Source organism: Echiichthys vipera (assembly GCF_963691815.1).
Source record: "Echiichthys vipera genome assembly, chromosome: 19".
Lineage (NCBI taxonomy): Eukaryota > Metazoa > Chordata > Actinopteri > Perciformes > Trachinidae > Echiichthys > Echiichthys vipera.
The window spans coordinates 23,207,975-23,235,841 of record NC_139844.1 but is presented as its reverse complement, the minus strand read 5'-3'; the positions used below and the strand labels follow the sequence as shown (position 1 = coordinate 23,235,841).

Here is a 27,867-nt window from a genome sequence, read left to right as displayed (position 1 = left end):
GTTTTGCTTTTTGTGTCAAATTTAAACACGTGTAATGATGTGTGAGAATAGACACGACATAAATGCATGGGAGGAGAAAAAAAAAGGGAATTATTTATATACACAGTGTCCCAAATTTTTTGTCAACACACAGTAGTTAATGTAATGACACATTTCACTTGTAATTGCTGCACAATGTCAAACTGTTGTTGGCTGAGAACTTTCTCACAGTGAAATAATGAGTTGCTCGGGGGGCTTGAGTGACGGGTTTCTGCAACCTTGTTTAAGCCTTTATCACTTGTCAATTAAACTGCTGTTGGAACATCTCATGTGAAAAGTGCTATTAAGTGACTCAAATTAATGCAAAGCAGTGTTAGAACTCAAACTAGAGAACATGATCCCAATTTTTCAGTATTGAACTGTCTCCGGAGGCTGCACGCGGGGGTCAGGATAGACTTTTAGATTGTCATCGTTGTGTTCAAGGCTTATAATGGGCTTTGCTCCGCGGCGTGGGATAGGTTGTGAGGGCTCTGGTGACTGTGAAGGCCTCAGAATCTGACTCACATCTTTTTGAGGCTCATAGTGACCCCTCACATCTGCATTTGTTATGTTTCTTCACTGATTCATTTTGATATGTTCCTTAATTATTCACCCGTCTGTATGCAGGCTTACATGCCTAATTTATAAACATATACCTATAGTCATAATGGACCATTGTTCCTATTAAAATGTGATTTCTATGGCTGACGCAGATGAGCTTTATTCTACCGCAGTGACGTCAGTTTTGAAACAGCAATGGAACATGTGTTCTGAGTATATGGGTGCAGTTTCTGTTTCCCTGACTCATTATCTATGGAGAAAATTGTACTTAATGACATATACTACTCGTAATTTGAAGGAAAACGTTAGAACCGGATGTATTTTTTTTATTTTCTCACACTAACTTATATTTTGACTTTGCTTTGCTTTATTATCGTACTTCCAGTGAAATTTGCAAAAGCTCAAACCCGACCCGCGTCAGACACTTTTCTGTTGTTACATCTATAGACTGTATAAATGGTTGTTACAGCAGCCACCTGTGGAGATCGGCGTACTCCAGCCAGTGACGTGGAAATGGGACGAATGTAAATAAGAATATAATATCACTGATGCAAAGTCTCCCTTTTCACGAAACCTTCTCAGTTCACTTCATAACTCCGATGTTAGGTGCCCATGGTTCAGGTTTCTGAGGCCCATGTTGGATGAAGAGATGTGAAAGAATTGTTTAATTCAATATACTGTACGTCTGTGATAGACTGGCTTCCTGTCCAGGGTGTACAAGCGTATTAAAGATGAATGAATGAATGAATATACTGTACGTTTTGATACATTGTAATGATGAGAACTTATCAGAATAAATAGGAAACTGGGTTTAATTTCATTATTTGCAGACGGATTAATTTGCTCCATTTCTCTCACCTCAAAGAGAGAAGAAGAAGAAGAAGAAGAAGAAGAAGAACTAAAAGCTAGAGTTTATTTGAATACTATTATTTTAAGGTTTTCGTTGCCACCGTACTCTGCGGTGGAATTGTTGGGTCTCTGTAAATCATAAATAAGTCGTAGAGAGTGGTCTATACCTACTCTGTAACGTGTCCTGAGATAACTTCTGTTATGATTTGGCAGTGTAAAAAAAATTTAATTGAACGGAATCACAAATTTGAGCTTTAGAACTCTAGATTTTGGATTTGGGAGAGAGTTGTTCATGTTTCCTGACACATTTGAACGGTCTTAGAGTAAAGATACGATGCCTGAATAGAAAACAACAATATCAATTGTAGTTGCTCCCTTAGGAAACTGGAACCAGTGCATTTTTGATTCTTCGGCCTCTGACTAACAAAGTTTGAAAGGCCATTCTTGGCATTGGCAATTGACAAAACAAGTCTGATATAACACACCTCTGTGGTATTTCTCTTTTGTTTATTTTTCTATGGTAATATTGAATTGTTTATGTATTATCACTACTTTTTATAGTGGTAGGGGCGCCTTTATATTTAAAAGTTTCTCTTTGATATTGCATCTCATTATGACGGTTTACCTGATGTTCCAGGCATTTATATTCCAGTTGTCTTAGGTTATGTCTTAGGCTCTGCAGGCTTTTTTTACCTACATGATTTTTGTACTTTAAATATCTTGGTATGATACGTTTTGGTGGATTTATTTATATATGCATATATACTTATATTTGTATTTTCATTTTAATACAATGGCATTTTAAGATGATTGCTCACACGACCTGTCATGGGTGCTCATAAGGAGGTGTGTCTCCCCACTTTTTTCATGTCTGATGAAGGGCTGGGGCCCGAAACGTTACATGGTGTAATATAGCATTAAAGCTATTAGGAGCATATAAACTCTGCCGTGCGACTCACTGTTTTATGTCTTGTACCCAGTGGTGTAGTGGTAGTTCATGAGGTGGGGTACTGCTAGGTAGAGGGGTATGTAACCAGAAAGGAAGTGGGTAACTTACATGCTTACCTATTGTATCATGCAGAATAATATGTCGAGCACATCTATTGAGAATTATTTGAAAAAAAAAAAGATACTATACTTCTGTATATTCCAATGTCTTTTTGGATGATAGGTGGGTTTACTGTAAACTGCCAGAACAAGAGGTGGGTGTATACCCTCCACTACACCGCTGCGTGTACTGCTTTTCTGTCTGGTATCTAGTGCTTATCATTTTAGAAGTGCATGCTATGTTATTTTATTGCACATTTAATTGACAAAACAATCTCATCTCAAGGTGCATTTATCACTTGTTCTGGTCCTTTCATCCTAATCACCATAATCAAGATAATAAAAATGGATATTACATTGGGCTAATTGCAATTAATAGCAAATGAACAGATGATTAAAAGCATATAACTTTGCTATTGTACTGAGCATCAGGTCTTCCTGTCTACAGACGTGGAGGAGCTGGTCAGCAGGTCCCAAATAGTCTCAGTGACGCAGCACCGTGATTGAGATGCCATCTTTCCCTTTAACGGCGTGTGAAGGGAGCCAGACTGTGGCCGGACTACTTTCAGACAGCACTTCACTGACACCCTGTGGACAAGGCTGTGAGTGTTAAACTTGTGGACACGGTTCGTCATTACTGTTGCAGCGCGGCCATTGCATTGCACTTTCAAGCATTACCCCGTGGAATTAGAGCAACAATGCCTTTGAAAGGGGACTATTTTTAGGAGGGAGCATGATTTTGAGTGCACATTTCTTCCGCCTCCACATGTTTAAACAGAACCCCCGTAGATATCTGGCAACCTGCGTCACCTTCACACATTTCAACACATTTAATTATGTGTTTATCCACCTTAACGCAAAATGCTGGTACCCTGACTGACACCAAAATGTGTATTTATAACACTTCCCCTCCTCTTCCTCCTCACCCCCCCACCTCACCCTCCATTACGTCATAGGGACCGGTGCATTCGCAGTGGATCTCGGGGATGCAGCTCACTGTGAAGCGGAGCATGCACATGCAGGAGACATCGCACAGCCTTTTGTCTTTGCAGTTATCTGTCTCGGTTTAACATCTGTAAATAAAAGCGACGCACACACACACGCACATACACGCGCACGCACGCACGCACCAAACTAGACGTGTAGGTTAATAGGCGGGACTTCCTTCCGGCTGTTTATCTCGTGCGACGCGAGACGAGTGTGTGCACGATCCGATAACAAGGTAAGCTTGTTGACAGCACGACGTTTGTTTTTTTGCGCTTTGACTTGGTGCATTTCTCCGCCTGCGCCTCGGTCCTGCGTGTGAAGTGTCGCCGCTGTGTGTGTGTGTGTGTGTGTGTGTGTGTGTGTGTGTGTGTGTGTGTGTGTGTCTGTGTGCTCGGGTTAGTGTTGCAGGCAGAGCCGCGAGTTGTTGCCGTTCGCTCCGCAGCGCAAACGCTCAAACACGGAGCCCCATGATCTCCTCTGTGCTGTGGCCGGCTGTCAGAGCAGGGAGGCTGCATGTCAACAGTGCATGTGTAGGGAGCTCGCTCTTCTAGAGGCATTACAGTCATGTTATTGTCTCAGTCTGACACATGACACGACTGCTGTCCCGATCTGTGATGTTGATTGTTGCTGCTGTCTGTCTAACACCATGTAATAGAGCCCGGTATAGCTACATAATGGCAGTGTTGCTGCTGTCTGTCTAACACCATGTAATAGAGCCGGGTATAGCTATATAATAGCAGTGTGGTGATAGGACTTGTTATTGCTTTGAATGCCATGGTGGAGCTGAAAGCTTCATTACACTGTACGAGCTAACTTCTTATGCTGGGGCAGGAAGTGATTACTTTCATAATTAATTATATAATTTATCTCAGAAGCGGATTAATAATTGAATTAATAATGATTAATAATGGACCATTACATGTTCCCAGAGCCCATGGTGACAGCTTTAAAGTGCCAGTTTTGTCCAGCCATCAATTCAGAACCCGAGGGTATAGAAAATGTAATGAAACTGAGAAAAACAATCCTATTTCCTGGATTTTTTTGCTTAAATAAATGGCTGGAAATGAGTCATTGATTATGAATTAGTAACTCATCACCAGTGACCTGCCTTAGCCTTAACTAGAGCAGAGTGACATGGATAATATCATATCTTTCTATCTGTAACCTATTGTCTAAAGCAGGGATGTCAAAGTCAAACACATCAGAGGGCCAAAAATTAATTAATTTGCTACGAGCCGAGGGCCGGACTGGTTTAGTGTTTATTAAAACATATTAAAATGATTAAATATAACCTATTGAACCAAGACCTAACACAGTGTACCGCATTATATATAATATTTAATTGAATAATCCAATGTTTTCTTATGGCTCTGTCAGTAATTTCAAGTGAAAACATTTCTCAACAGGCAAACAGCAAAAAAGAAAATGTCCTTCAAAAATCAAACATGTTCCTTAATATCAAGATAAAGACGCACAGCTCTGTGAACATGTGCTCTGCCTTCCACCGAGCTTGAAACACCCTGTTCTCATCGTCCACCTTCCGTTTAGCCGTTATTTGGGGGCCAGCAGGCGGCTGTGGCGTGCGGGCCGGTTCTAATACTAATCAAATATCATCCCGGGGGCCAAGATAATTCATTCGAGGGCCAGATCCGGCCCCCGGGCCTTGACTTTGACACCCATGGTCTAAAGAATCCATGCTGTAGCTGTATAACTGTGTTAACTGATGATTTCTCTTAACTGGAACTAAGGGAACTAAGTATGTGAGTGTGTCCGTATACTTTGTCATATAAGAGGGGTTAATCACTTTGCCTCACTGAGTTCTTCATTTGTGTGTGTTTGTAGATTGTCTTGTCACACACCACACGATGCTGGGCTTCTTTCTGCGAGGACGTTGCAGTCCTCTTGTCTTCCTGTGGGCCCTGCTGCTGCCTCAGGTCTCCCTCCATCGCTTGAACCAACACGGGCGCAGGAGCCACAGTGTGAGGGACCGGCCCAAGCTCCTGCTCTTGTCCTTTGACGGCTTCCGCTGGGATTACATTGACCGGGTCCCCATGCCCAATTTCCGCACCATCATTGAAGATGGCGTGAAGGTGGAGCAGGTCGAGAACGCTTACATCACAAAAACCTTCCCCAACCACTACAGCTTGGTGACAGGGCTGTATGCTGAGACGCATGGCATCGTGGCCAACGAGATGTACGACCCCATTATGAACAGGTCCTTCTCCATGGAGACGGACAGTATTTATGAGTCAAGGTGGTGGGAGGAGGCGGTGCCTCTCTGGGTGACCATCCAGAAAGCAGGAGGGCGGAGCGGGGCGGCGATGTGGCCAGGGTCTGATGTGAAGATCCATGGCATGTTCCCCAATCAGTACCTCCCTTACAATGCCTCAGTCTCCTTTGAAACCAGAGTGGAGGCCATTATTGAGTGGTTCTCTGCGACCAAAGAAGCAGCCGTGGATTTTGGAGTTCTGTACTGGGAGGAGCCGGATGAGAGTGGACACAACCTGGGACCTCAGAGTCCCCTCATGGATGTAGTCATCACTGGCATTGACGAGAAGCTCGGCTTCCTCATGAATGAGCTAAAGAAGGCGGGGCTATATGAGAAAATGAACCTGATAGTGACCAGCGACCACGGCATGGCGCAGCTTTCCCCTGATAATATCATAGAGCTGGATGAGTATGTGAGCAGAGACCTGTACACCTGGGTGGATAAGAGTCCAGTGGTGGGAATCCTGCCCAAAGAAGGTATCACTTTAAAACATCTGTTGCAGTCAGGCCTCTAAAGAAACTTCACTAAAGGAATAGTATGAATATTTTTAGATAAGATTGATACCACTCATAAGCTGATATGCAGCCTGAACCAGCAGACGATTAGCTTAGCTTATCACAAAACATTAGCCCCCATAAAACTTCTTTTTTAAACTACATTTTTGTCTGGATTTAACAGACAAGATATAACATGTTCATAAGTGTTTGTTACCTTTAGACAAAGTTGGGCAAGTTGCTTCCCCCTGTGCTAAACTGTGCTAAGCTAAGTTCACGTCATACTTACTGTAGCTTAGCTTAGCACATAGAGTGGAAACGACAGTAGGAAACAGGTAGCCCGGCACCATCCAAAAATTTAAAAATGCTGTCTGCCAGCCTCTTAAAAAGTAAGTAGTAGCTAAGCTAAGCTAGCCTGCTGCTGTCTGTGGCCTTATCTTAACTGTACAGTCAAGTACAATAAATATACTACTAGGTGACATTTAGCAGAGCATAGCAAAAGGACTGGGACCGGGGAGAAACAGCTAGCCTGGGTCCATTCAACCAGAAGCACACAAATGAACATGTTAAATAATAGATTCTCATATATTGTCACCTGTCTTTCAGGGAAGCTCGATGAGGTGTACAGTAAGCTGGTGGATGCAAACCAGAACATGGCGGTGTGGAAGAAGGAAGAAATACCCGAGCACTTCCATTATCAACACAACATCAGGATCATGCCCATCGTCATAGAGTCCAAGGAGGGCTGGACCATCATGCAAAACAGGACCGGAACCTTCATGCGTACGTTTTCACGCCTCATAAAGCTGTGTTGGGAAAAGATTTTAGTATGCGCCTTCACATGTTAAACAGGGTTTTTGCCATTGTTTCAAACAGTAGCTTCAGTCTGCTCTATTAATAGCTTCCCAAGAGCTTTTTTAGTCATTGAACCAAAGCTAGCTCATGTAATACCAGCTGTAATTAACAAAGAAAGTCAGGTTTGCTTTCCCTTAGAAACAGCAGGAATGTGTGCGTGTGCGTATGTGTGTGTGTGTTTGTGTGCGTGTGTGCAGTTATTTTTCTGTGTCTGTGTCTTGAGTTTTTCATTGCAGCTGCAGACTAGATCAGCTAATTTACCTCTTATTGTGCCGAAGGCTCGTTAATCAGTAAAATGACCTGGTGGAGTCTGTGTCCGGAAGGAAAACCTGCTGATGTGAAACTGCCTAGTCAAATAAGTGCACGATCCTATGCCACATATCAAAACGTGTTTCTACTAGCTGTTGGATTTATGGACGTCAATAGACCTGGATGCTAAAACCATAGCTGTTACCGTTTAAAACCATAGCTGTTACCGTTTAAAACCATAGCTGTTACCGTTTAACAGTGGCAACCTGTGCTTCTCAGTGCATTACAGCAAAGGCACTCCGATATATTAGTGCAGACCCAGTGTGCATGAATCGCAGCAATGCTCACTTATTAATGATTCCTATCTGTGTTACGTGGACTGGACCACTTCCTGGTGGCTGAAGATTAAAAACGTACGGTCACATTACATTATTCTTTCTTATGAATATACACTTTCTCTACTACACTACAAGATGGTACAACAGATGAAATCAAGTACAGCAGGGGTGTCAAACTCAGACACTGGCCCATGGTGTAGTTATATTTGGCCCGCAAGATCATATCAAGGTTCTATGAGAGCTGGCCCGCAAGTATAAAGCACATACACCGCTACTTTTCTGTTGACAAGCATGAGCATCCATGCTACCAGTCTCTGCAGACACACTTAATCCACCCCTCCCCAAAAATGACCAAAAGAAAGATGGAGAACAGGAGCTTTCAGCAGCGATGGGAGGCAGATGATCTGTTTATGAATGTAAAGACCTGTTTGTCTCGTCTGCAGAGCCACCGAGGCTGTAACCAAAGAATAAAACATAAGAAACACCACGACAAGAACAAGGACCTGCACACAAAAGGGTCAACATTACACATCTGGAGAGAAGGGATGGGAAGGGTCTTTTTTTTTTAATTTTTTTAGTAAATATTGAGTTTGGCTCGCAACTTTGTCCCAGTTTTTAAATTTGGCCCACTGTGAACTGGAGTTTGACACCCATGAAGTACAGTATGTGCTTGCAAAGCCAATTTTTTGAATATTTAAATATCTGCATTGTTTATATCCATGTTTACTCGTTTACTCTACACTGCTGTGCGTCTTTCTTCCACATTCGATGAGTGGAATAGCGTGAAACCGTTAGGGGGTTAGTGTCTAGATGTGTATCCTAGAATTGTGAGAACTGTTGGGACACTCACTGCCTGACAGCCTACCCTAACATTAATCATTCCAGGTAAATGCGAAACCTAAACCATCTGGGGTAAGTTTTGCAAATCTTGGATTACTATCAAGACACAACCCATTTGCAGGACCAAATTTGTGTCCAATACAAACTAAAGAGGAAAAGAAAATGACAAAAACACTGCACCGCACCGTTACTGGTGGTAAAAAATAACCTGTCAGGGTACCTTTAAGTCAGGATGAATCGGAGACACTGCACCAGATGGTAGGTGAACCCACTGACGCTGCCATCACAGGCAGCTTTGATAAACTGTATTGATTTCACTCACAGCGCACTAAGTGAATCCTGTCAGTCCCTCTGGAATGTAATTGCAGTGATACATTTTAGGAGCAGTAGTTAGCCAGTCTAAGCTTTCACTAAAGGTCCTTGTGCTTGTGTGTTGTGATTTAATTTTCAATTTTGCTTGTGCGCTGCTGTGATTGATGTAGCAGTAACCAGTCAGCTGGGGCAAGACGTGATGGTAGTAAATCATGACGGAGAGAGAGAGAGAGAGAGAGAGAGAGAGAGAGAGAGAGAGAGAGCAGCTGTGCTAGCTTTGCCTCTGCCTTTGCCTCATGAGATATAGAAACTGGAGATCTATAGAATAACAATACAGGAATAATTAACATCAAAGCATTGTACCTCTTTCTTGTCTTCTCCTCACAGGTGGAAACCATGGCTATAACAACAGCTTGCGTAGCATGCAGCCTGTGTTCGTGGCCCGTGGGCCGGCCTTTCGGCAGAATTACGTCAAGACCTCCATGCGCTCCGTCGACCTTTACCCTCTCATGTGCCACATCCTGTCCATCCACCCTCTACCAAACAACGGCTCCCTCTTAAACGTTCAGGACTTACTGTTGCCAGAACCTCCTCAGCCCACGACAAGCGTCCCTCCCAGGGTCAACGGGTACTCCTACGCCCCTGTCGTGGGTTCTTTCCTCGGTGTGGTGATGGTGCTGGGCTTTCTGGTGGTCTACATCAGACAGGTGACGATCAAGCAGCTGCCCTCACTAAAACACAGAAGCAGGGAGATGTCACAACCCTTACTGCAAGAGGACTTGCACCTGTAGCCGAAGAAACGGAAATGATGGCAAAAGAAGTGGAGGTATCGCTCCCCAAGGTAGTCTGCTCTGTCTAGAAGCACCCCCCTAACGCCTCCCTTATACCACCTAATGCCATTGTGCTGCTCTTTTTATTAGCTGGAGATCAAGGGAATCTTATCCAATCTGTGTATAGAAACACATCTCGCTTGCTTGAGTGTAAGGGGAATGTCTGGGGTTTGCCTCTGGTGCAGGCTTAATCAAGATAACACACCTTTACATGGGCTTTATAGTGGCTTTGCTTTGATTGTGAGTTTTACCTAGTATCATCTCGTCATTTTCATCGTTACTTTATAAGTAAAAGATAAAAAATCAAAGCTTAGAGTGGAAATTTAGCCTGTGATTCTAGCATTCTAGTGTGAACCTTTGTTGGCCAACACCGTGACTTTGATGCATTCAGGTGTCAGTATGCTTCAAAACCCACTTGATCGTCTGAAGGTGAAAGTGTTTTAAAACCGGACGGCAGCAGTCGAGGGCGGAGTGAAGTCATAGAGAGGGGCAGGAAGCACAACCGCACACACTTTCAGACAATCTTCCATTCATAGTGTTGCGCTCATTCACACAGTAAGGTGTCGAGGGAGGGGGGTTCGATGGCTGTGTTGACATCCACATGTGCAGTGCTCCCGCCTGCTTTCACCTCTGCCTCCAGTGATGTGCTGGGATCGTCCCTGGAAAGAATGCTGCCCGCTGTTACATCTGTGCAGCCTTGGGTTGAAAATCGGATTGTGGATCTTTTTTCTTTTTTAAAATAGTTCCTGCACTTTCGCCTTACTTTGTTCGAAGCATACCGACACCTTTCCTACCTTGTAACAATGGTATGGGTGGCAGTAGATTTGGTTTATTCTGAATCCTCCAATTCTACGCAGAACAGATTTGCATATCCTAAGGGCGCACTCACACTGTTCTTCCGCACCGGGCCAAAACAGGTTTTTCGGCTAAAGCCTAGTGCGTTTGACCAGTGTGAGTGCAACCGCTCTGCGCATAGCTGCGGCCAGCTGGCCGTCCACGGCCCGTCTGAGAGAGGTGGGCTTATGTAGAACGTTTGCACGTGTACGAGCAGGAGGCCTACGACGGTTCTGACGTCATTTATGTGCGCCTGTTCGGACATAGAAAAAAGAAGGACGGACCATGCGCGGACATTTCAAACAATGGTGACGAAAGGTTCACGTTGGTGTGATGCGGAGGTGGAGTGTTTACTGCAGATTTGGTCGATGAAAAGAATCAAAAACAGTCGACAAGACGCACAAAAACTCAGAAGTCTACGGAAAGATCTGGAAACAAAGCCACGCATTGCCATGACGTCATCAATGCGTGTGACGTGTTACGGCGTGATGACGTATGGACAGCAAGAAGTATTCTCCGAGGCCCAGGTAGTGTGAGTACAAACGGGCCTGGCCCGCGGGGGGAGAGGGAGGGGGGGACAAGTACCCTAAAGCCCGGGGCGCGGTGCGGAAGGACAGTGTGAGTGCGCCCTAAGGTAAAGAAAGAACTAGGCCATGTCAGATTTTTGCCACCAATTGTTCGACGAAGCACTGAATTTAAAACAAAACAAACGCTGTGATTAATCATGAAAGTATTCAGGAGGTAGGCTGTTCTTTTTGAATGTTACGTGGAAGCAGACTCCCTCAGTGTGCCAGGCTACTGCTCATGTGTGGTCATCCCACGAGCCGACCACATCACACCATGACCTTGCTCCTTAGTAGTCCGTTACCATTTGCCTTTTATCTTGTCGGAGAACATCTCTCTGAGGTGTGCAATCCTTTGTGTGTCAGTCTTGGTTTTATTTTTGTAGAGTTGTGTTTGGAGGGCGTTCTTTTGTATAGACGACCATGTGCTACCCTCCTGTTCATAACCATGGGTATTTGTCGGTGAAATGTGAAGTGCAATTGCTATTGGTCAGTGTTTGGTCATAGGGATTTTAAGGGTTTTGTTGTTGCTCGGTGGAGAAGACTATTTTTCGGCATGACTTGCGAGAGCTGTTCCCCTGATTTGCACTACAGGATAGACATGAGACAGACTGAAGGGGCAGTAGGTGGACGTGTTTTTTTTTTAGGTCATGTATAATTTGCACTTCTTGTTTGTAGTGTCTATTTGAAATGATACAAAAGTTAGGTGCCTCTTGCCAAAAAGCTTTTTAATTAGCGTGATAGATAGTCAAGTAGAATCCAAATCTCCCAAAGTAATGATTCTCAGATTTTTTTAGCCTCTTTTAAGAAACGATCGGTTCGATCTCCTCCTCACGCTTTTAGATGCATTGATTAATACCTGCGCCGCCCAAAAAGACAGACGTCACTGTGATATATACTTTTTACAAAATTTAAATTCATAAACGGAAAGCATTTGTATGGAAATTGTTCATTTTCTGATGTTTTATGAAAGAGAAGTGTTGTCTGATCATTTTCCCCTGACTCGTTGATGGAGAAATGAAATATATCGGGAATATATTTGAATAACTCATTTGAAAAAAATAAAATACTAGATCAGGTTTGCCTCAGTTGATTATTAACTTGGATTTGAAATGTGGATATAATATGATTAATAAATAACTATCTTTGCCATGTTGATGCAATTTAAAAAATAGTATTCTGGAAATAAAGGGACTTATGTGAAACTGGGCCATTTGTTTTATTGTGTGTGTGTGTGTGTGTGTGTGTGTGTGTGTGTGTGTGTGTGTGTGTGTGTGTGTGTGTGTGTGTGTGTGTGTGTGTGTGTGTGTGCGTGCGTGCGTGCGTGCGTGCGTGCGTGCGTGCGTGCGTGCGTGCGTGCGAGTGTGTGTGAGAGAGTGTGTGTCGACAATAAAAAGGCCAAACGGTTCAAGAGTTCCTGAATGAGACAAAATACAGGAAAAAATAGCAACTAATTATTTGGCATAAGTAAGGATTACAAGTTGTTAACATTAGAGAATTAACAGAAATGACTTGGGTGTAGAGCGAGGATGAACTTTAAACATTTTTAAAAGCATTATTAATATTTTCTTTGGACTTGTGGGGAACACAACACCCCAATACCTCAAAATGATGTAACTGAATTGGTACAATTCATTTTATTATGAATAACTGAACCAAGGCAGGGCAGAAATAATTGTAAAATGATGATATAACCCAATATGAACGATATGATAATAGAATGATAACATCCACAAAACAGCAGGAATTATACATATTTGAATTGATTCAACAAACAACACAATGCTAAATGCAACTGGTAGTTACTTTATAAATGAGGAGCTTCTAATTAAACACGTATCAATGTCACTGAGTTAATAACAAAATGGACAATAATAATAATAATAGATAAATAATCGACAATAATGATTAAATAATCAGATATAAATATGTGGTTCTAAAAAATATTAAATCCCTCCCTTTAGCAAAAATAACACAAAAACATACTCTCCCCTAATTCTGACCCCCCTCCTTTCCCCCTAATAATTGTCATACAGTCCCTTAGAAATATTATTAGCGTGAAGTAAAAAAAAAGGTCATCGTGACAAATCACTTGTGAATCGTTGCAAAGTACGACACGATGTAAAATGAGAAGTTACTCCAAGTTGGAGCTGGTTTACAGGAGTGAAAAAAGTTAATTAAACTCAAAAGACAAAATGTGTGTGTGTGTGTGTGTGTGTTCACTGCACTCAAGATGTGTTGCACTTCAGCTGACGTTTCCTAAATGCCAATGTGTCCTTGGAGCCCCGCGCCTCTCCACCTCTGCATAAATTACTTGTTAACTTGCAGGATCAAAGGTCTCCTATTAGTTATCGCTGGAATTTGCCCAGGCTCAGTCAGTCAGAGGCAGGCGGACTGTGTGCCACCACTTCAGCACTCCACCTCCACCTCCACGTTTACCCTCCAGGTCTGCAAAAAACACCAGCAACACCAGCAAACATGGACATCATCTCTGACACAGTAGATGAGTCAAGTGTGCGCGAAGAGCGCCGCGATGGAGCGGACAGCCCCGACCGCGACACCAAATCTGAGAGCTCAGGTGAGGCGGAGGAGCAGCTGCGCAGCGGGGTTCAGGTCCACGTCTCCGCGGAGGGAGAGCACAGCGCTCCCGACTACATGGACACCAGAGACCGGGGCAAAAGCAGCAGCTCGTCCTCTTCATCCAGCGACGATGAAGAGGTTAAAGCAGAGGTTGAGGTTAAAGCAGAAGAGCAAATGTGGGGGGTCGACGGGCAGGTGCAGGAAGTGAACGGCGAGGCGCACGGCGGATCCAGGCGCTCTTCGGCCTCCTCAGCATCCTCCGCTGCCCCCGGAGACCCGTGTGACGACCCGCCGATCCAGCCCAGGATCCAGGAGGAGGATAACGCGGAGAACGGGATGGTGATGTCGTACACCCTCTCCAACACTGACACCACGCCGGAGGAGTCCGTCGACTACAGCCTGAAAACTCTGGAGGACGTCTCCCTGGAGGAGAGCGGCGCTGCCCCGGCTGATCCCAGCCAGCCGGACATCGCTCTGTTCGTCAAGGTAAGACTGAGATACTGTATATTTATTTTATATAGAGTCTCTGCAGAGGCTGACTCAGGAACAGAAGTGGTGGGATTTACTTAACACAGTTATTTTAATGTTTTCCACGGAATTGAGTCATGGTAGATATAACTAAGTCTTACCATTAAAGGGGGGAACTCACCAACAGAACTAGGTTAAGTAAATTCAACATAATGTGGTTTTATTTATCTTCATTAAATGTGTTAATTAATACCAATAAAGCTTACCCTCACACTGGCTTAAGTCACTAATGTTAATCTAACTCAACTGTACCAAGACTAACAAAGCTTAGCCTTACCCTGACTTAAGTCACTTATGTTAATCTAACTCAACTGTATTTACCAAGACTAACAAAGCTTAGCCTTACCCTGACTTAAGTCACTTATGTTAATCTAACTCAACTGTACCAAGACTAACAAAGCTTAGCCTTACACTGACTTAAGTCACTTATGTTAATCTAACTCAACTGTACCAAGACTAACAAAGCTTAGCCTTACACTGACTTAAGTCACTTATGTTAATCTAACTCAACTGTACCAAGACTAACAAAGCTTAGCCTTACACTGACTTAAGTCACTTATGTTAATCTAACTCAACTGTACCAAGACTAACAAAGCTTAGCCTTACACTGACTTAAGTCACTTATGTTAATCTAACTCAACTGTACCAAGACTAACAAAGCTTAGCCTTACACTGACTTAAGTCACTTATGTTAATCTAACTCAACTGTATTTACCAAGACTAACAAAGCTTAGCTTTACACTGACTTAAGTCACTTATGTTAATCTAACTCAACTGTATTTACCAAGACTAACAAAGCTTAGCCTTACACTGACTTAAGTCACTTATGTTAATCTAACTCAACTGTATTTACCAAGACAAACAAAGCTTACCTTGTAGTTCCAGCTTAGCTTACTTAAGTAGGTGTGGCCATTACTGTACTCTTTTCTACAACAGGTATTTACTGTTATAATGACCTGCAGGTCGGCCATCAGTTTGCTTCAGCCTCACTGTTCAGCATCAGTCAAAGCAGTTGCATAAACGCGTTTTTCCCCCACTTTGATTGGTGATGAACTCAGCAGCGACACGTCCCATTTTCTAAAAGGCTCACTGAAGCTGCCCTGTCCTGTGTGTTCTTTAGTGTGCTGGGAACCTTTTGGATCCTCAGCACAGTTGTCTCTTTGGTGTGAGGGTTGGTCACTCACAGTGGTGGAAGAAATATTCAGATTTGTTTTTACTTAAGGTGAAATTCCGGCGTAAAATCATCCCAGGGTCTTTTTCTGCAACTCATCAAATAAGCCATAGACATTTTTTTCGTGTAACAACTATTAACGGAGAAATCCAGGAGAGTCGCTAACAGTCGAATGTGGCTAACAGTGATTAGCTCGGGGCAGCACGGTGAAGGCATTAAACAGCTTTTTTAACCACTAATACTGCTCATGATGACACCAAACCTCTGCAGCAGCACGAGAAGTAAAATGACAAAATGGAAATGGCTGCTCCCTCAAATGTCACGAGGTGAGTTTTTATTTTTCAAATAATCTCCTCCTGTGGCATCGTCTGTTATATGAAGACACCCTCCCCCCCTCCCCCGACCTACTGGCTGAAACAGAAACAAAAAGTTGATTTCTTTTGGGGAGGGTGCCACAGAGGGTGCTATATTGCATACTGTTCCCCATCTGTCTATACCGTTCACATTATTATATCGTTTATACTATATTGTGTGTTTATTGCTTATTGTTTTATTACATATTATTTTTCTAAAAATGTACCAAGGGGGAGTAGCACTCGAATTTCGTTGTATGCAAATGCAATGACAATAAAGGCTATTCTATTCTATTCTATTAGCTCCTGAGGTCATGATATGATAATAATCACGTAAACTAATCTGAAGCAGTGACCGACATGCTTCAGGCATTTCACAATAAAAGGTCCAAATCAGAACAAGTTGAATTTGCTAGATACATTTACACAGTCAAGAAATTTGACTTTGTGAATTCCTTTTGCAGGTCTAAAACGTGAAGCAGAAACATTTAAAACAGGTCAAAACTATAAGAAGAGGAGAGTAAGAAGAGATGAGTCAAACTACATGTGAGAAAAATAAAAATAGAAATCTTATCAACTTGTTTACAGCCAGAGTAAACACAGCGTTTACTGATGAAGCCTGTTTAACTGTAGAGGTTATTTAAGCTCACTAAATACAATCTTGAAGTCAGTTATTAAAGCTAATGTATAAACTTATTCTTCTTAAATAGAAAACTTCAAAATACACGACCAAGCAGGGATCTCTTCGTATCAGAAGCTTTGTAAGTGACTTCAGTGTGGAGGCAGCCTGATATAATAATTAACTTATTTACTGTACGGCCATAGAAACCAGGGGTGAACTCCATGCCTGAGTAAATCCCACTGTGTGTTTGGCTGCTTGTCTGATACCGTGAGGTGTACTATCAGCACATGCAGGGGTCACTTTGCTGATTGGACAACAGAGATTGAGAATCAGTGAGCCGGGCTGGAGGAGATCTGCCTGAGCTCAGCGAAGGCTGTGTAATAGGGAACGACAGCAGTAGTTTGTGCTAGATCTTAAAATTGTCTTGTTTCAGTAAAGGCTTAGGTTGGATAGAAATGCGTGTACGCAATCAACACAAATGGGTTGCAAACAAACATAGTAATTGCTACAATCTGTCCTGGAAGATGATTCACTGAAGAGATCCAAATGTCCTCCTCTTCGTGTCAGGGACTGGGGTTAACTCCAAAAAGAGTATTAGCCTTTTTGCCAAATCCAACATTTCATGAATATTATATCATGAGATTGAATGTCCATTGTTCTGACTTTTATCTAGGGAAAAGAGGATTTAGTGTCTTTTCATCAAGTCATAAACAACCTTATACGTGTGTCCTTGCAGCTAACTTTCACCCAGTTTCTTCCGGATTAGAAACGGCACATGCAGGTATTAGAGATATGCTATCTTGATGTCGTTATATCACAATTATGATAAACGTGGACCATAGTTCATCAAGGAAGTGACAACATACTTGGCCCCCTCCCCGCGTACCACCCCGCCCTCCGACCCGGGGGTGGATTTCCCAACGGTTTAATCTTCAACAATTGCCATAAACCAAACCAAGCTGCACTATAAAAGTAGGGAGGGGTGTTATCTGTCCATGCTGGACTCCGATATGGCTCCTCCCCTGCTGTCTGTGATAAAGCAGGCCTTTGCAGAGTGGGCTATCACTTCCATTAATAATAAGTGTTATTTAATCTTTTTTTTATTCCCATACTGTCTGATAACACGCTCGGTTTAAGATAGCAACTGTACAATATGCTTAAGTAGTCTCTGGCATAGTTTGGATGCGTGTTAACAGGGTTTACTGTCACTGATGTTCATTAAGACAGTGCTTATAGTGACAAGACACGCCGCGTTTGGCAAGAGTGTGTCGACACAGGTGGAGAGTTCAAACACTCCCCTCCACCTCGTCTCTGGAGAGATACAAAATGTCAGTTACTGTTTGATGTTTGGGTGAATGATTAGCCCGACAAGTCAGTGATTTGAGTTTCCTATTGTCTCGAGAGGACACACAAACCGAGGCCATGTCTTCAGAACCCTTAATGGTTTCACCATCCTCAAGGATTTCAACATCATTATATGAAGTAATTAGACCACCACTGTCCGCTGAATATAGTTAGCAGCCAGCTAGCTTAACTTAGCATAAAGACTGGATACCTTGGGAAACAGCTAGCCGGCTGGCACCATCAACAAAATCCATTCCCTATGTACCTCTGAAGCTTGCTAACCACAATACATATATTATATAAAAAAATGAACTGTAAAAACAACATTTTGTGAGGGGACATCCCAGCCTAGCTAAGCGGCTGCTGGTGTTAGCTTCATATTTACTGTACTGATATGAGAGTGGGATCAATCTTCTCATCAAACTATCGCAAAACCGTTAAATGAGTGTATTAACAACTATGTTGAACCGTTCCTTTAACGTTTACATGATGTCATTTAAGACAGAAAAGTGTGTAATCACTACAAATTAATGCTGAACTAAACACAGATGCACCTTTTTGGTTTAAAAGGTTAAATGTTTAACCAAACGATCTTACTATAAACTACATGTAGATTTCAGACATATGGGGCCAAAAAGGTTGCATTTTTACAAGAGGTGCCAGGCTATTTATTGGCTATTGCACAAATCCAGGATAACTGTTGTGTTGCAGCCTTATGCTAAAAATGTTTGAAATGATTTTTTACCTCATCATTCTATACACAATACCCCACGATGACGAAGCAAAAACTTGTTAAAAAATGAAATATCACTTTGACGGAAGTATTCAGACCCATAACTCTGCACTCAACCTCTTGGTGGAGAGCCATTTTCAGGTCTCTCCAGAGATGTTCGACTGGGTTCAACTCCAGGCTCTGGCTGGGCAACTCAAGGACATTTATAGAAACCCACTCCTGCCTCGTCCTGGCTGTGTGCTTAGTGTCATGGTCCTGTTGGAAAGTGAACCTTCAGCCCAGAGGTCCTAACACTCTCAAGGTTGTCATTAAGGATGTCTCTGTATTTTGCTCTGCACTGCTTCCATCATCCCTGACTAATCCTCCAGTACCTGCCACTGAAACCCCCCCCCCCCCCCCCCCCCCCCAGTGTGTGCTGCCACCTCCATGCTCCATGCTCGGATGCCATTGCACAGATTAAGAGCAGTGTCCACCTCCACACAGGATGTCCGGAGCATAGCCAGAGTGATCGTCAGGTTCTTGGTCACCTGTTTTACAGAGGCCCTTCTCCCCTGAATGCTCAGTTCGGCTGGGTGGCCATCTCTACCTCCAAACTTCTTTCATTTAAAAACTATGGAGGCCATTATGATCTTGGGAACTACATTTCTTTGTCTTTCCCTGTGCCTCAACACAATCCTGTCTCTGCGTTCTACAGGCAGTTACTTCAACCCATTGGTTTTTGCTCTCGTTAGCTGTGAGACCTTAAACAGACAGGTGTGTGTCTTTACAAATCATGCTTAATCAATTGAATGTGGTAACACCAAATCTGGTGATTAAAATACTATTGTATGGGACTTAAACCTGAGAAGACACGGGCTAAGCTCATTATCATGTTTTCATCATGTATGTGTACAAATAAAGTCTAAATTAACACTCAACATTTCCCCTCACAAAGACTGATAATGAACTCTTTCTTCAACAGTGGCCCAGTAATTGGTTTGTGCTGCATGTTGGTATGTCAGCCAGGAGATGGGGCTGCTCTAAAAATAGAAAGTTTAAAAATTAGCTCTAGCCTCTGTGTCTCTCTTGTTCTGCTTTCACCTGACTGTCAAATTCACAGGATGAGAGATTTTATTCCTGGGCATGTCTCTAACAACTCCGTGCCAGTTCAAATGAAGCAAAGCGTGAGCACCACTCGATTTGTTCAATGTGTGCTGATGAAGATTATTTGCAGTCAGGCCTGTTTTTTATTTTTGATGCCCTATATAAGCCCTTTCCCTAAATGAACACCAATTTTTTACCTTAAAACCAAAGCCAAGCATCAATAATTCACAGAGGAATCCTCTCCAGGTCTCCAGCTTGAGATGAAATATAACCTGCCCCATTCAGTCAGATGTGAACATGCATTAAATATAAATGCTGCTGCAGGTAGAAAGTGACACAAATATCCATCTTTTTTTCTTGTTATATTTAATTTGGGTATATTTGATAGTTTGTGATGTGTCTGTGACAGTCTCTTCAACCTGATCTGACCCCATAATAAAACAAGTGAGGTGACAAATTCAGGAGAGATGAGACAGATAAGAGAGAAGGCGATAGTAGAGAGATGGGGAGTTCGGTTGCAGTGGTGGGAAGAGAGGCATGGGGCTCCACCCCCTGGTTATAGACTGACACCTGTTTTCCACTTTGTGTCAGTGAGAGCTCGCTCTGCTCTCCATCTGTGTCTAAATCAGAGCGCAGGGCTCTACCTGCCACCTGGACAGGACACACACACGAGGGAGAGGACAGCCTTTGCAGGACCAAAAAAAAAAAGGTGGTGGAGATCTTAAATCAGGGACAAGAAACCAAAGACAGCTTCTTAAGGTGTGGGGAATCACTGTCAGCGGAGAGAGGATCGTTTCAGAGAAGATATCTGTTTTTTTTTCATCTTTTTCTGGAGGATGTAGACCTCCAAGGATAAGCAAAGAAAAGAAAAATCCAGGTGACAGCCAGAACCAGGCATCATGTCCACTAACAGTCAAGACAGAGACCCTGACATCGAGCTTTTTGTCAAGGTAAGACAGACTCAGAGCTATGCTTACATTATATTCACAAGTTAAGTTCTGATGGAAGGTAGAGACAGTATATGAGCAGGACTGCACCACTGTGTGTTGTGGGAGGCTTGTGTAACTCAATAGCAGAGGTAGAGTTACAGTGGCACTGGCACACTGTTCTGTATGTTGACCCAGGGTTGTTGTGACAGCGATACCGAAGCTGCTTGTTGATAGTGGGAAGCTCGCATCGGGGCAACGCTGTGGTACTATTACTCCATATTACTCCACATTAAAGGGCAGTCAGACTTTTTTTTAAAGCAGGGAGTGCATGGCAGGCTAATTCTATCTCTCACAATCCATTAAATCAGCCTTTCTGCTTTCATATTGAAGGATCCCTGACCTTATTTTTATGTATTTAGTGATCAATAGATAATCCAGATTATCTGCTGAAAGAGAGATTAAAGGGCCAGTTTGGAAGTGCCCCCTTCAGTAGAGAGAGCAGTTTTGTTTGGTATTCCAGATGCATTTGAGGCCCTGTGGGAAATGTTAGAGGCAGATGAATATACTGAGGCAGGTGGAAAAGCTCATTGCTGATGCGCTTTCTGGATCCACTGGCTTGCTGCTTTCAGCCACCTCCTAGGAAACTGTCAGCTAGGTTACTGAGAGTTCACTGACACACTTTTGGCTTGTATCACCCTTCACATGCCTTTACATTCACAGCATCCCTCTGTTGTTGCAGTACATGAAACTTTTAATTCTAGAAAACAAAATGCTATAGATAATTTGTGTTGTGTCTTACATTTAGTTGAGTTTATAGTTTCATAGTTTGTGATGTTTTGCATGAAACTCACTTTTGGCTCAATGTGAAGTGTGTTCATTGCAGTCAGTCTGATGCATAAACCTTGTTTATGGAGTAGTTTCCATAGTAGCTGCAGCCCAGATACTTTTTTCTTTTTTTCATGCTGCCATCTGAGATGTGACCTACATGGACAGAGAGCTATCCTACATGGCTGCACCTCCTTTAATGACCTCAGCCCTGCAAAAACAATTAACAAATTATGACACAGCATAGCTCCAATGAAAGACAATGTGATTGGTTGCATCCTGGGATCTAACATTTATGGGACTTAGACTTAATAGTTGAGAATAAAAGTCAGGATGCCTTGTCCTCTGCTGCAGTCATTTCAATCTTTCATATTATACTCTCTCTCGTTTGAGTCCTTCAATCATATTGAGGTATCATACCAAATTACTTTAAAGGCCCCATATTATTAAGAGTGAGATGTCTTTTTTTTTTAAATGAGAAATGCATCGTGTGAATTCAGGTATATTCAGGCAGACAGTATGAGAAAAAGAATGTGTTTTTAAACATTAAAGCATATAAAAACCTGAAAATTAGCATATGTCCCCTTTAAAGTGTTACTCCCCAGCACTCATCTATACAGAGATTTAACTGTAAAACAAGCCAATTGTGCCTTAATTATTCCTCAAAGTAGCAGAAAATGTTATTCTGTCAGTTACTTGTGATAAGATGATTTTCCCCCTGTAATGCCAGGATGCAGATATATTTTAAGCGTGGTACCTTTGGGCAAATTTTACAATTAAGTTGGAATAGCTTTAATACAGCTAATATAGCTTTCATAATGTGTTTAACAAAAAAACATAATGGGAATGAAACCGCAACAATTGACTCAAATTATTAGTCTGAGCCTGGGTATCGGATCTTTCTAATGAAAAATCTATACTAATATAGTGTATATGTATATGTATGTGTATGTGATGGATCATATGAAGTAACGTTGCCTCCTTTAGACCCCCCTCATCATCAGATCTCTCAGCGGCTCCGTGCACTCACAGGCCCAGTTGTGTGTGACAGCTTTTGTCCTCCGTGTTCTAGATGATGATTGGCTATTATAAGTGGCTGTGTATTGTGTTACCACCGTGCCGCCGAGCCTAGTCATAACAATGCACGGACAGAAGCATCACATGCGCTCAGGCTGCATGACAGCACTGGGCATCAATGGCTGGCGTACATACAGTTGGCTCAGCTACTTTTGGACCAACGGACTCAGACATAGTTTTCTGGTGTTTGCTAGGAGCAGTGCACTGACAGGCACATGAACTGAGTGCCCAAACACTTTTTCAATGAAGGGAGTGCTGCAAGTGAATCATTAAGTTGTGATATTGACCATTATAAATACAGTAATAATGGTATTGCACATGATTAGATTCCCTTATGTGTTCTTTAAAGGTCCGATATTGTAAAAAAGTGTCTTTTATAATTACAAATCAGGTGGAGGTGCTGTATAAATACTGTGAAAGGATCAAAACACTCGATCCACAGAGAGATGCACAAAGACCGCATTCAGAAACTGTGACTTTAAACGAGCCGTCAGGACTTCTGTACGTTGTGATGTCACAATTATACTTGATATAGGTAGAGGGTGAAGCTACAGTTCTGGACCTGGAAACATTGACCAATCAGAGCAGAATGGGCTTTTTCAGGAGGGGGTCTTAAGCCTACTCCACACCAACACAGGTATTTTTGAAACCAAACTTTAATAGTCCCCGGTTAAAAAAAGTTCCCGTCCACACCACCGGTGTGTTAAAAAATATCTCCGTCCAAATGAAACCGCAAAATCCGCCTACGTCGGCTGGTCACGTCTAGAGTCCTCCACAAGTCTCCATGGATACAACTGACTGTTTTCCGTCGCACAGTGTGACGTCAAACAATGTCGACAAGAAATTGCAGTTTTCCTCGGGAGTATGATTTCACCACTGCTGAAATCATACTTTTCTAAAAAGTTCACCTTTGACTCCGGTTACAAAAAACTCAGGAGCCCACAGCTGCGGTTACGTGTGGATGAAAGGCCCCTTAAAGTGACAGGCGCTAAAATTTAGTGTTTCAGACAGAGGGTCACGACAGATATATCAAGACAGAGAGAATGAGAAAAATAATGTGTAAGAATCTAAAAATGTTCAAGCAGAAATGAAACTATTATGAACCTGAATATAAGCATCATAAGTCCCCTTTAAACTCCAGTTTCCAAATCATTAATGTCATAAATGAAGGAAACTATCTCCACTGTCAAATCTGTGTCGACCTCCAGGTCGTTGCACTTATTCTGCTGTGTGTTGTGGACCCCTCTGTGACTGCAGGCCTACAGGGCTGACCCTGCACTCTGTGCCCTGTTGGCCAGTGAACCTGGTAATGGAATCACTATGTATAATTCAGCTGGGCCAGTGGGTCAGGTGTCACCGCTGATGCCTTTCCATACATACGATCTCACTGCATGTTCGCAAGTATATCATGGTGGGGACGTGATTAGTATCGCTGCAGAACAACCTGCAACTCCTATTGGTTATTTTCTCGCTTTATATATAGGATTAATTCTAATCCTTCTTCAAAACCATTTAGAAAAATCCAACAATTTAGTTTTTCTTTTCGGTGTTGGTTAGAATGCTTTGTTATGTGCCCAGATCGAAATCGACATCAATTAGTTTATGTAGATTATTACGGATAACCAGAGTGTACTTTTGGTCTGACTCACTCCTTATCACATTGTATCAGGCATTTAAGAATGTGTGTGTGCGTAGCGTTCACATTCATACCACCACAACGCTTACTGGTCTTATAAAAGTTAAAGAGAACAGTCAGCTAAATCCAGTATGTATTTACTTGCTGGTAGGAAAAGGGAAGATCCGAAATCAGAAAGAAATTGCATGTTTGTAATAAATAGCTCAGTTTTCCGTGAGGTCTTTGGTTATTTTTCGTCATCGATGAGTTTAACAAGTACTTTCTCAAATAAACGTTGTTCGATAAAAGATAAGAGAACAGTAAAAAGAAATACATCACATTTCCCTGAGCCTAGTGTGATGTCATCAAATGCCTTGTTTTGTCTGACCAACAGTCCAGAGAGAATCCGTTTGCTGTAATGTAAATGTTCTTTGATAAATACAAAGAAAAGATGTTTTATGCTCTGGTCAAAGTAACCAGACCCCATTAACAAAAATAGTAACTTTACCTCACAGGACACAGGAGTTACTGGTCTACTTCTTCCTCGGTGGTTATTTTTTTTGTGTTACTGTGTGACTTTGGTGTTTAGGAACTGTAAAGCTGCTCTGTGAGGTAAAATGACTGTTTTTGTCAATGGAGTCTGGTGGCATTGACAGGAGTATAAAACAACTTCCCCCTGTGTAAACTTAAACAGGGATGTTTGACAGCAAGGTAAAGCGGTGAAAGTATTCCAAATATAGCATACACTTCAACAGATTTTGTTTTAGGTAGTCCCTTTTTTTAGGTGGCTAAAACGCGTTTAGCTGCTTCCCCCATCCACAGCAGTACATTGCTGTGCTTCCATGCCTGTCTCTCCTAACTCGGGGCACGTTGACCAACTTCTACTGTAGATAACACACTGACTACGGATAAGCACCTCATACAACCCCACTTCAAAATATCCAAACTATCCTTTCAGTTCAATTGCTATGTTTCCACTATGCATCATATTTCCCGGCTCTGACTTGTCTCCTGTCGTGTTGTCTGTGTGCAGGCGGGCAACGATGGAGAAAGCATCGGCAACTGTCCGTTCTCTCAGCGCCTCTTCATGATCCTCTGGCTCAAAGGGGTCGTCTTCAACGTCACCACGGTCGACCTCAAAAGGTTGGGATACAGGAATGTGGGCTTCCAGCGCACGAACACGCTCATGCACTTCTTTATGATGATATACTACTATCTCCTATGTCCTCTGCAGAAAGCCAGCAGATCTGCACAACCTGGCCCCGGGGACACACCCTCCTTTCCTGACCTTCAACGGAGAAGTCAAGACCGATATCAACAAGATCGAGGAGTTCCTGGAGGAAACGCTCTCTCCTCCAAAGTAATCCAACTGGAAGGTTTTACAACACGTAGTTTACAATATCGCTGACTACACACACGCTGCTTTTGGCTGGATTTATTTCAGCGACACCGTTAAAAGAGCAGGAAACATTGTAGTCCAATAAAAGCGAATATGTGCTGTGTTTGATGAAGACTGATGTCAACCGATATAGCCGTTTGTTGTTTATGGATGTTGTAAATCTTTTGTGAATGAGTATACTATATACTGTATGTCTCAGACACACAAGCAGCATCCATATGTGCTTTATTTAGCCACAGCTTTTGTGTAATTTTAAAAGAATCAAGACAGGTGTGTTGTGTTTTGTTGTCATTCCCAAGGAAAAAGAAACCCAGAGCCTGTGTGTGAGCAGTAGCAGAGAAAAAGTCAGATAAACTAAATCTTTCTTTTATTACCTGTAAAGTTTTTTGTATTATAAATGGACCTTAATGTGAGAGAGCTTACCAAGAGAGGTGGCCAACTCGGTGTGAGTGTGTAACATGCTTTCAGTCTGAGCTGAGCTCCAGTCCAGGTGTTAATGCTATCCAGATGGTTTGGTCCGCTTGCGTCTCTGACTGCGACTCCTTGCCTCCCGCCCCCCCGTCCCCCCGTCTGCTCAGGTATCCCAGACTGGCTGCCAAGCAGAGAGAGTCGAACACAGCTGGAAATGACATCTTCGCCAAGTTCTCAGCCTACATCAAGAACACCAAACCAGAGGCCAACGCTGGTGGGCTGCTCATTTTATGCCATTTACACTCCCAGACCCCCCCCCCACACACACACACACACACACACGTACACACAGCAGAATATATGACAGCCATTATAAAATTTCTCCACTAGGTAGTAGCAGAGTCCAGTATTTGAGGCTTGCTTTGCTTCATATATTTTGCTGTGCTGCCACCTAGTGAGGTTATCACCACACACGTTTACCTTGTTACAGTATTGAAACCATGTATATGTGACTTTGTGTGTCCAGTTCTAGAGAAAGGTTTGGCCAAGGCCCTGAAGAAGCTGGATGACTACCTGAACAGCACCTTGCCAGAGGAAATAGATGCAGACAGCATGGAGGAGGAGAAGGGCTCCAACCGAAGCTTCCTTGATGGAAACGAGCTCACTCTTGCAGACTGCAACCTGCTGCCTAAACTGCACATAGTCAAGGTAAAGAGGGAGCACATCACACTGTCACTTTAATATATTCCCACTATAAGTCTCACCAATAAAAAAAACAAACTTGGGTCAGTCCCAAATTTAAGAGAAAAAGCTTCTTTCTTCAGCTGTACGTTGGGGGGAAAAAAATACTAATGTACTGAGTCCACTGACCATAGATAGGTGTCTGATGGTCCAATTTCTTTCTTTCTTTTTTTTTTTTACAAATGCAAATATCTCAACAACTGTTGGATGGATTGCAATGAAATCTGGGACTGACCTTGCTGAACCCCTGCCCTTCCCTTGAGCGCCACCTGCAGGTCTATAAGCAGATAACTGCTTAACATGACGTTCCTATCAGCCTCAGCTGCACTTTGTGTTTACTGCCAATAAGCAAATGTTAGCGTGCTAACACTCATGGAACATGGTAAACATTCTACCTCCTAAACATCAGCATGTTAGCATTGTCACTGCTGATGACGCGTTTACACATTGCCAGGGAATGCAACTACTGCATGTCATGGCAGGTGTATTACTCAGGACCCAAGGAAGTGCAGTGTCTAGTGTGAAGTTGTTTGGATGAACAGTTCTCCAGACAGCTGCAAGCAGCAAAACCAGAGGCCAGACAATCAGCACGTTCAGAACAGACACGTTTTGTTAGTTAATTTGAATCACACCGTTTTTCTCCCTCTCATCTTTCCTCATGTTTTCTTTTCTGATCACGTTCTTGAACATATGCAGCGCAGAAAACACCCAGAGGGCTGTTGAAAGTAATTTACTGTCTCATTTATTAACTGAAAAAGCAGTAAATGAGGCAGGCTTAGAGAAAGTTAGGCACAAAAATGTAAATTGCAACAACTCATCTCAAAATACCTTGTGGAATGCACTGCACATAAACTGATGGGACAGTTATAAGACGGCCCAAGGGTAGATTTTAAATGCCTGACAAAATAAATCAAGTTGTTCGTCGCTACATGAAGTTACAGCTTTGCCTTCTCTACCCAGGTTGTTGCTAAGAAGTACCGCAACTACGATATTCCCTCAGACATGTCAGGGGTGTGGCGGTATCTGAAGAACGCCTACACACGTGATGAATTCACCAACACCTGCGCTGCTGACGCCGAGATTGAGATCGCCTACAAAGACGTGGCGAGGAGACTGGCCAAGTAACTCGCCAACTGACGTGAGCTCAAGCGAAATAAACTAGTAACACAATACAAAAAAACATCCGTTGCAACATAAATGTGACTATCCTTTTGAGTCTTCTTCAGGGACATGTAGAAGGAACCAGAGATCATTTCTATCCGTCATAGTAAACAGGTCATATGTTACAGATGTCTGTGTTGGGTGGCCCACTGCTTTACAGCTGTATATGGTGTTGCAATTACAGGAACAGACATGGTAAAAGAGAATTGGAGCAGACTATAAATCAAGCCCATTTAACTTAATTCACAG

The 27,867-nt window shown here is 42.7% G+C and overlaps 1 protein-coding gene across 1 annotated transcript; it reads left to right on the top strand.

The window, feature by feature from the left end:
- Positions 1-3,482: 3,482 nt before the first annotated feature.
- On the top strand, positions 3,483-27,582 carry LOC310961726 (uncharacterized protein; the record flags this gene model as incomplete). The annotated part of the gene is made up of 10 exons (XM_083933937.1): positions 3,483-3,697; positions 5,305-6,207; positions 6,832-7,008; positions 9,207-9,606; positions 13,416-14,112; positions 24,940-25,049; positions 25,141-25,266; positions 25,884-25,990; positions 26,243-26,424; positions 27,418-27,582. The coding sequence occupies exons 2-10, from the start codon at positions 5,328-5,330 to the stop codon at positions 27,580-27,582; spliced, it is 2,844 nt and encodes a 947-aa protein (XP_083790063.1). The 5' UTR covers positions 3,483-3,697; positions 5,305-5,327.
- Between the last annotated feature and the right edge of the window lie 285 nt (positions 27,583-27,867).